Source organism: Parambassis ranga, chromosome 2, assembly GCF_900634625.1.
Source record: "Parambassis ranga chromosome 2, fParRan2.1, whole genome shotgun sequence".
Classification (NCBI taxonomy): domain Eukaryota; kingdom Metazoa; phylum Chordata; class Actinopteri; family Ambassidae; genus Parambassis; species Parambassis ranga.
The window spans coordinates 3,177,906-3,188,057 of record NC_041023.1 but is presented as its reverse complement, the minus strand read 5'-3'; the positions used below and the strand labels follow the sequence as shown (position 1 = coordinate 3,188,057).

Genomic DNA, 10,152 nt, shown 5'->3' with positions numbered 1-10,152 from the left:
TTCTTCTCCAGCTGATGCCAGCAAACTAGCACTCCTCAGTGCCACCTCTCCAGCTGTTGATCATTTTTTTGGTTTCAAATGCCCCCCCCCCCCTTTGTTCTGCAGTTCTCTCTATCCTCTCCATCCTCCCTCTTTTTCTCTTTGCTTCCTCCCCTCATCCGTCTGTGTATATTTTTGGCTTCAGAAGACTTCAGTGGGAGACACAAAGAGAAAGAGACACGCTCAGAGATGGATCAGACAGAGAGATGGCTTTGGTAGAAAGGCGAGGTTGTAAATCTAGATTTTTAAAGCTCTCCTCCTCTTCCTCCTCCTCCTCCTCCTCCTCCTCCTCTGATAGGATACTTTGGCTGTCAGTCAGGGATCACTCGGCCATGGCCCCTCCCAGGGGAGGTGGCGAGGCTTCGCTGAAGGAACAGAAAGAGGCTGGACTTGAACAAGGAGATGCGGATTCCTCTGGGCACGAAGTCGGGCTCATGAGGTTGCTGGTGCCGGCGGGTGGAGATTGGGAAATTGGGGGCCTTGGGCCGCAGCCACCAAGCCTGCTGCTGCTGATCATTCCCATGGCGGGTGTAGAGGTCGCCATGGAGCCTGTCACCATGGGGAGGAGGGTGGGGCGGTTGAGGAAGAGAGACGGGCGAAGGGAAGCGGGACCCCCAGGTCCTCCCAGAAGCATGTGACCCCCATCGAGGCTGGAGATAGGCAGCTGACCACTGCTGGCTGCCAGAGCTGGAGGAGGGACGGCGAAGACGGAGACAGAGGAGGACAAAGACAAGAAAGAGTAAAACTTCTGAACGTGTAACGGCAGAATGAAAGATCGGAGCAAACAGAAGTCAGTAAACAGGGAAAGGAAAAACATTTAAAGCAGATATGATGAAAGAAGGATCAGTTCACACAAATAACAACAAACTCTAATCATTATGAAAGCTGTGAGAGCAGAAAAGGCTGAAAGACTTTATTCATTTATTTGAATGACAGACCCATTAAACCACATCGGCTTACTGCGTCTTTACTTTGTGTGAACTGAGCCTTTAGAAGTGAAAATGATTCTGTGGGTAATGAATACATTCTAAACCTTATAAAGGAGACAACAGATGACGGCAGGACGAAGACGGCAGGATAATTTATGGCACATGCATAAACAGGAAAAGCATGAAAGTGAAAACCTAATGAGCGACAGTAGGGGGCGCACTCTTCAAACAATGAGTGAAAATATTTTTCTGCTTCTCCATGACAGAATCCTTTGTCCATCATTGTAAACTCTGCTGACTGACACCTGCCAATGTTTGGACTGCAGCAGTAACAGCATCCATTACAGTGTAAACATTCATAGCACGTGTGGCCCCTGAGGGGACCAGAGCTAAAATCCTTTCACGTCGACGCTTCAATTCGACCTCCTCTTTCTTCCCTCCTTCAGCCTATAACTCTATCAGAGCTGACAGTGCCAGAGCTGCAGTTTCCATAACAGGCTGTATCCTTCTCATCAACACATGGCCCGGAGGACGCCGGCTCTGAATGACGGGGAGAAAAAGAGGGGGGGGGGGGGGGGGTCTGAATCTGCGCTATAGGCAGATGGAGCACCTGACGGATTCAAAGCTGAGCTTATTTGTGATGCTTAATTGATTTAGGAGCAGATCGTCTCTTTCAAAAAGGGGAATTTTGAGTGAAAACTAGTTATTTAGCCAGCAGGCCTTGATATTGAGAGGGAGGGGATTGTGCCTGTTCAACTGTTTACTGTAAGCTGACTTGGCCTCCTAAGCTTTGCCATAAGGGGCTCTTGCACTCTTTGATAATAGCAGGCTATTGTATGAGAATGAAATTGAATCTTTCACCATACTGAGCGATTCAGAAAGTTTGTGCTGAGGAGGAGGAGGAGGAGTGTGAAGTCGGCTTGCTTTTGGCTACTGTCATCTGCGGCTTTGCAAGGAAATTCATTTCGGACAGAATGGATGAAGGGTGAAATGGGAAGCGGCCTTTAGAAATGGACAGACACGAGGACTCGCCGGGCCAGAGGGCACAGGCTGCATGCACCTACACACACACACACACACACACACACCTTGCATGGTAGCCAAAGGATTGCTGCCAATGAGGGCCTGGTTCATCCCTGTGCTTACTCCCATCATTGTGTTCCTGAAATGTGGATGGATCGCAAGTTTGCGTACGCACACACACACACAGAGACACACAGAGACACACACACATTCAAACATGTAGAAAAAAATTATTAATGATGCAAACCCAACATATACTTATCAGGCTTGTTTCGAGGCATATTTCTTAATTGAGATTAAAAATCTCTTTTGCAAGACAGGCAGCAAAACATGTCACCAACATACAGTCCAAAAGATCCAAAACAGACCATCAAATAATACATATAGCTACAGTTTACAGACTGTAAACATTTTAAAATGAAATGTTCTGTAGGATATTCCATGTAGCAGTGAATTAAAAGCCCCAGCTCCCCAGCTCAGACCGAACATTCGGACAATATAAAAAAAAGCCATGGGAAGGAAGGCTGTAACTACACTAAGCATGTGTAAGTAGGGGGGAAGCTGACCTAGCATACATTTATAAATAAGTAGGTACCAATGCTTTAGCCTGGAGATGAAAAGAAGGTCCAGCCAACATGAGCATAAAGCACACAGTGACGGGTCAGAGCTCTGAGACCCGTGCAGAACCTCAAAGCTCCATGATAGGCAGCGCCAAGAGCTCGTAGACTCTGAGCAGGAGCATGCATATAGATCACATCTTTTCAAGTGTCATCGCTTATTTCACTGTTTGCCACAGTAATGTAGCCAGATGCTGCAACTGCAGTCTGACATCTTTCGATGGCTGAGCCACCCGGCAATATCTCCTCGTTACCAGCCATCACATGACAAAAATTCTGCATGATTCTGACTGACCTAAAAGCATTATGCAGTGTATATGAGAGAAAAAAACTGCTTTGTAGAGGCGTGTGTGTGTATAGCATGTTTGTACTGTTTCCGTTTTTGTGCGGGACATTATACTGCAGTAAAACGAAGGCCGGCAGTGGCACTCACCCAGTGTTCAGCCCAGTGGCCCCGATGCTGGGAGGAGCTGGGCTGGCTGTGCTATGAGGAGGCGGAGTCACAGAAGACGAAGTGGCAGCTGAGCTGACCGGAGTCATTGGGCAGGATGCTGAAGGTGACAAGCTGGCACCTGAGAAGAAGAGAAAAAGGGATGACACTGGTGCCGTGTGGCAGTGTTCGTTGTCATCGTACTTGAAGAGTTACAGTGTTATCACTGAACAAACACTTTGCCGACAGTATTCTTCATCTGCAGTCGGCTTCCTGAGCTTTTTGAGTGTCATCTTCAACTCCATTCGACTTCAGACTGGAGAGAAGTTTGTGACTGCAAAGTATTAGCCTCGGTTCAACGGGCCAATAAATTTCCAGCTGTGTTTGTTACCTGTCAGGTCATCCGTCATATCTGTGAAGCCCGGGATGGCTCACACTGTAGCCAAGGTCTATAAATCATGAGGACGAGTCATGACTCATGGAGGTAAACAACTCAAGATGGGGCCAGTGCTTCAGTGTTGTTGCCAACAAAACCTCATTGTTTTCTATTTCAGTAGTCCTCTTTCAGAAATCCTTTTTTAAGTGATGATCTCTCAGTGTTTCATCAAATCACTTCCTCAAATAATGTCAGAAGCAGTTTAATTTTCCCATGACTGACTTTTGGGTTCAAAAACACAACAGTGTAGCACACTGCTCTAACCTTTAATCATTTATTGATGACACTGCACATGGACATAAACAGTAATTACAGCTCACCTGTTGTGCTGAGGCTGGTGGTGCCCTGGGACAGACCCTGACTCGATATCTGAAAACAGAGAAAAAAAAATCAGTAAATATACTTCCTTTCTACTGTGAAATAAATAATCAAGTCAGCATGCAGTAAAGGTGTCTCAGGGTTGACTGTACCATGTGTGGGCTGTAGCAGGAGGCTTTGTGCGTCACAACAGGCGAGGTCTGGGAGGGCAGGGGAGGGGTGGTGCTGCTGGAAGGGTTGATGCGCTTCTCTTTCTGCCGGCGGTTGCAGAACCAAACGCGAATCACCTCCTTGTCCATGTTGAGCTGCTCCGCCATCAGGAGGATCTCCTCCGAGGTAGGCTTCTGGTTCTGTGGAGGGAAAACACTAACCTGATAAGCAAACTTTCAGATGGGGCAGAACTGATAAAGTTGGAAAATACCGAGGTGATTCACACACCGTGCAGAAGTTGCGCTCTAGGGCAACTCGCACGTTGGTCTCGATGCTGGTGCGTTTCTTTCTGCGACGGCCAGGTAGACCCTCGATGCCCAGCAAGGGGGAAGAGATGGAGGAGGGGCTTGGCAGCATGCTGTCCACCGCCATGGTTTCTGAAAGAGAGGAAGGAAACATGAGAAAAGGGAACAGAAAGAACATAAAACGAGGGATGATATCATGAGTGAAGACTCACCTGCATCACTCAGCCACTTCTCAAGCAGTGGCTTCAGCTTGCACATGTTCTTAAAGCTCAAGTTGAGCGCTTCAAAGCGGGAGATGGTGGTCTGGCTGAAGTCGTTGCCGTAAAGTTTGCCCATAGCCACGCCGACATCGCCCTGACGGATAAAGACGATCAGCGTCAGCGCATGTACACACACATACACACACAGACACATTTCCATACGCCCTTCTGCTGCCCCTTCACCTGGGTGAATCCTAGTTTTATGCGTCGCTGCTTGAAGGTGCGGGCAAACTGCTCCAGCTCCTCCAGGTCGCTGGGCTCTTCCCCCATGTGACCGGCGTGAGACGCGGGAGTCAAGCCTGAAGTTAATGAAGAAGCCATGGTGCTGCTGGAGGCGGAGGTGGCTCCCACAGATGTCACGACTCCCACACCGCTGCTGCCAGTGGCAACTAAGGATCCTCCGCTGCTGCTGCTTCCAGCATCACTGCTCTTCTCCCTCTGTAACATTAAGTGCATGTGTGGTTAATTAGAGTGGCCTCTAAATCAACACTCTTTCCGGGTGAATTCTACACATGCAGGGAGAAAAAAAGCACCTCCATTTTTAGGGAATTGTAATAAACTTGGTAGTGAATACAGATGAAGTAATCAGCAGGGAGAGTAAAAGATGCCTTTTATTCTAAACAGGAGAAAAAAAAAAACTCAAATTCAGCTGTGCTCAATCTTTGGGTTCCCACTATGTCAACTGACAACAGAAGCCAATTACAGCATGTGAGGGCTGTGACCCTGCTCGCTTTGGGAGTATCTGCTAATTGACCCGACATCATGCATGGTATCTGCTGCTACACGGCTCATTTGCATTCACGTCTGCGTGCACAAAACGCATGGGCAAAGAGGGCACACCTCATCATTGTGTTTGACATGACTTCATCACGGCTTAATCACAAATCTATAACGGCCCTGGGACGTGTGAGGATGCATTCATGCATTGTGTTACGTGGACATTAAAGGGCGAGGACACTAAAATGAGCTGCGAGTGAATATATGCGATTAAGATCCAAGACCTTGTTGGACTTTAAACAGCAGCTATTACCCATAAAACATGATGGAAATACAGCGTCCTCTGACAGACAGCAATCAGCTATTTGTTTAAATCAGAAAGTAACTTGTGCTGAAGCAGAAAATGACACTTATTGATTTACAACGTTTAGAGAATTCAAAGCATCGAAGTGCAGTTAGTAGTTCCCACCTGTGCTTGGAGTCCAAGGCGGGGTGGCGTTGACAGTAGTCCCCCTGGGCTTTGCTGAGGTAGCTGGATCAGATTTGGTGTTGAGAGCAAACCTGTGACATGAAGACCAGCCAACCATAAAGAGTCAGATAAATCTCTTAAGGAAACAAAGCTCGAGCTGCACGAGGACCATGAGACGCTGTACTGCCACCCGGCTGCTCACTCACCCTGCTGGGGCTGCTGAGCCTGTGCTGGCTGAGACAGAAGGAACTGGGCTGGAGACTGGAGAGGATGACCCGGCATCAAAACCAGCTGCTGGAGCTGCAACAACTGCTGGATGTCCTGTAACACAAACATTTTAAATTGATGTGACATTAGATGAGGTGTAAATGGGTCCCCTGACTATGATATTTTGTCATTTATCTATCAGGATCAATCACCAATAAAATACAGGCGGGTAAATAAAGCTCGTACCTGCGCTGTAAGCTGGATTGGCTGCGACAGGGCCAGCTGTGGTGGTGGAGGTGGGGCTTGGACAGTCTGTTCCTGTTTGTTTGGCTGTTGCTGCTGGGATTGTGATTGGCTCTGCTGCTGCTGCTGCTGCTGCTGGTTCGCTTGCTGCTGCGCGGCGGCGTGGGCAGCGTGAGCGGCATGGGCGGCGTTTGACTGCTGAACGGCTGCCGCCAAGAGCTGAGCCTGGGCCTGTTGGAGGAGCAGCTGCTGCTGGGCCGGGAGGAGAGCGGCAAGCTGGGAGGGAGCAAGAGGAGAATGAGGGAGAGAGAGAGAGAGAGTAATGGGAAGTGAGATGAGAACAGAAACATGCACACAGGAAGGAAAAATAAGGAAAGATACAGGCGAGGTGTAAGAAAATAAAGAAACAGACAGAGAGAGAGCAGAGAAGCATCAGCTGTGAATTCCAGGTTCATAGGAGTAGGTGACTGTTAGCCAACAGTAAACGCATGCCAGAGCAAGACAAGCAGGAAAAGCCACTCATTTTAAGGTAAAGAACATTCAGCTCAGGTATTCCACCTCACTGTAAACACTGTGTGCAAGTGATGTCTTGTTCCTCATGACAGCTACAGTCAGGGGAGCTACACACAGCTTGTTACAGCAGGATAGTTTCACATTCTCTGAACATATCATTATGACTTGAAGCATGTTTGGAGCTGGTCATAAAATCATTCATCACAAAACATTAAATGATGATGTTTTGCTTATTTTCCCAGCAAGCGACAAGCAGTGATTGATGCGTTTGTGGCCTAAAGGCTCAGAGTTTTTCAGCCCTGTGCACATATGTGTGCAGTCGAACTGAGTGCTTATGCAAAGTGTTGTGGTACTTCTGTTACTGCTAACAGGAATGATGCAGGCACTGAATGTTGCAGTTAAATTTGCAACAAAATCAAATAAAAAAAAACCTGATGTTCTCATGTTCAGACACTTTTCAATCTTTATATCAGAGAGCCACTTGTGACTGGGTAGCACCATTCTGCTCGTATAATTTCCTGTGTGTGTTCATGTGTGTTTTCTCACCCCTGCTAGCTGACTGCCGGCAAGCATCAGCTGTGTGTGGTGGTGTTGAGTCTGCTGCTGTTGCTGAGAGGGAGGTGCAGTGCTGTGTGTTATCTCAGATCTCTCCTCACTCTTTCCCTGAAAGAGAAAAAAAAGGAGTCATTTACAAAAAAAACCTGCTTAAGAACACGTTGCATCAGCTTTGCTCTCAGCCGTGTTCATGTGATCTGACGTTTCTGTGGATATTTTGCTGGTTGTCTGAGAGGTCTGAGAAAGAAAATGTCTCTTGGACGATGTGTCTAAAATGCGACGTGCCTGATGGTTTATTACACAGGACCACCTGGGAAGTTGCCCTTGGAAACTGTACAGAAAGGACAGGTGCTCTCAACAACACTCGGCAGGTGACTGAATGAACCACCAAACAATCATCTATCACAAGACAGCAACCACTCCTTCCTAGTAAGCTAGAAGGCAGCAGAAAACATCCCCAGAAAGACTTGCTGAAACCAAAACAGAGACAAAATATTTAAGAATAAATAGCTGTTTTTTTGCTATTGTCACACCAACACGCTCCTGAACTTCCAGTAATTCTTCGCAGGACTCTGATTGGTTCAGGCCTCCTGTGGTTAGCTTCTCAGCTTGGATCTGTGTGAGTTTGTGATCTCACCAATCTTGAAAGAATCCAGCCGCCTCACAGGATAATGTAAATCATGGGGTTAGCCACAAAGTCAGGAGCATGTTTCCCCAAGAATGCTGGAGTAAGTGAATGTGAAAAAACCAGGAACTCCCACTCCTTTGTCTGATTTCATGAATGCCATCCTGCCTCTGTCTTTCTGCTGACCCCCCCAGATTGAAGCATTTACCGGTCATTTGTCCAAAATGTACAAGTCAATCTTCCTCGTTTTCATGGTGTCAGAAAAATTCCAAAGCCCCTGACCTCTGACCTCTAGCTGTCGTTACCTGCTCACAGCCCTGTCATTTCCCATCCATCACAGGCCGCACTGTGCTGCATCTTCATGTCTATCACTCACTGTCACCTCTTTCACGTCCTTTTTTTATCTTCCTGCCCTTTCTCTGTTGGCCTCTCTGGAAAGAGAGGTGGGTCTGGACACAGCTCCATGATTTGAATATTGGACATCTCATACTGGCATCAAAGTCATGCCTACAGCTACGCACATGTCCTTACGGCCCAGTCTGGTTCAATGTTTTAACAACGTTATGAGATATTTAAAGAATTTGAGTCAGAACAGAAAATATCTGTTTAAATTAGAAAGAAAATTTATGAGCAGTTAGACGCTGGCAAGGTACCAAGACATACACACACACACACATACACACACACACACTGCGTGTCAGCACTGGCTCACCTTGCTTCCAGCCGGAGTTGGGGAGAGAGTGAAGGAGCCGGTTTTCATCGTCTGGACCTGCAGCAAAACACACATGTTAAAAAATGAATGACACATTCAGAAGATCAATATCACCTGATGATGGATTCAGATGGAACACTACACACTGTAAGCTGTGTCAACAGGTACCCAGTGGGCCGATACATTGAGAGTTACTTGTAATACTAGATACTGTTTTGATTTGGAGAAAAAAAAACAGTTTTAATATTTTATTTCAGTAAACAATAAGGTATATGTTGTTAAACACGGCCATATTTATTTATTTATGTATTTATTTATGAGTGTGCATGTTTCAAAAAACATGCTCAGCCTTCTTAGTGTCAAAATACCAACCTGGTCATCAGGGCTGTTTCTGTCTGAATCTGAAACACAAAGGGACATTAATCAGAAACTGTGTGTGTGTGTGTGTGTGTGTGTGTGTGTGTGTGTGTGTGTGTGTGTGCGTGTGCGTTATACCTGAACTGTCCCCTAGATAGTCAGCTCCAGGCTTCTCCTCCCCTGCTTTAGACATCCTGATATCTGCAGAAAAAAACACAAATATTTTGAGATTTTTCTTGAATTGTAATATTTTTGTCACATGCAAGTCTTTAGCTTATATGTTAAACAATAAAAACTCTTTTGCCCTAACCCATTATGACTACATATCCTCACCATGCAGCCATACAAATGAGCAAAGCTTCCTGAACAGCTCGTCTTTCTGATACTCTCAGGTTGCTTTTGAATTCAAAAAGATATAAAGCAAAATGTGTTATGTCCAAAAAATATGATCAAAACTATACAAGTGTAGAAGTTGTGTATTTGGCAAGAGGTGGAAGTAGAATAGTTTTGCTATTAGTGATGAAACAATGTGAAAGTGTGGATAAAACAGAAACAGAGTTTTTATTTTTTTTCCCCTACCAGGCAGGAATTATGAGAGATTTAAAAAACGACTCCTGCTGATGTTTTCATCCTGTTTTCATTAAACCCAACCAAGATGAAACCTCTGCTGAGCAAAAACACTTAAAACTGATGATATCGTGCCTTTTTAAATGCTTTTAAATGTAAACTTCATTGACCCCCTGAGGTTAGGACTGAACTTCTCATGGCACAAATCATCCTAACTAACCTTCTGTTTGTGGTCACTTGTGGAACACTTGTGCAGCAGTTAATTGGTCCACAGAAGTGCTTACCTGAGCACCAGACATTACTCAGCACCCCCACACTGCCGCCATCTTGGATGATACACTCCTTCCCCCTCTCCCCTCTAACTTCTGTCCGTCCTATGCTTTTAAAATGTCAACACATGCTCGAGATTTGTACAAACTCAAAAAGAAAGGACCTGAAAATTTAAGCTCTTTGTGACTTAATGCACACACTCCATCTTTGGCATGAGGCTTATGGTGTCTGACTGGATGCGCAACACTAAAAATAATCAGCTAACCTGGCCTACCCTGCTGTTCCTCCTCCTCTGTCCTGCTGTCTACTTCACATCCTACATACAAACAGAAAGTATATACACACATACAGGAGAGGAAGAAAAAGACACTTGAAAAACAAAAGAAGGGCTTATTGGAAATTATATATAA

General features: G+C 46.0%; 1 protein-coding gene across 1 annotated transcript in view; it reads right to left on the bottom strand.

Moving 5' to 3' along the window:
- Window positions 1-361: 361 nt before the first annotated feature.
- Window positions 362-10,152, bottom strand: part of pou2f2a (POU class 2 homeobox 2a) — a 44,640-nt gene continuing 34,849 nt past the window's right edge. The window contains exons 2-16 of the mRNA XM_028399619.1: window positions 9,044-9,106; window positions 8,921-8,949; window positions 8,549-8,605; window positions 7,203-7,319; window positions 6,147-6,419; window positions 5,900-6,014; window positions 5,694-5,785; window positions 4,691-4,945; window positions 4,460-4,601; window positions 4,231-4,379; window positions 3,945-4,142; window positions 3,795-3,843; window positions 3,042-3,180; window positions 2,057-2,130; window positions 362-726 (exon numbers count right to left, since the gene is read on the bottom strand). Of these exons, the coding sequence (XP_028255420.1) occupies window positions 362-726; window positions 2,057-2,130; window positions 3,042-3,180; window positions 3,795-3,843; window positions 3,945-4,142; window positions 4,231-4,379; window positions 4,460-4,601; window positions 4,691-4,945; window positions 5,694-5,785; window positions 5,900-6,014; window positions 6,147-6,419; window positions 7,203-7,319; window positions 8,549-8,605; window positions 8,921-8,949; window positions 9,044-9,106 (2,117 nt within the window). The remainder of the gene's footprint in view (window positions 727-2,056; window positions 2,131-3,041; window positions 3,181-3,794; window positions 3,844-3,944; window positions 4,143-4,230; window positions 4,380-4,459; window positions 4,602-4,690; window positions 4,946-5,693; window positions 5,786-5,899; window positions 6,015-6,146; window positions 6,420-7,202; window positions 7,320-8,548; window positions 8,606-8,920; window positions 8,950-9,043; window positions 9,107-10,152) is intronic.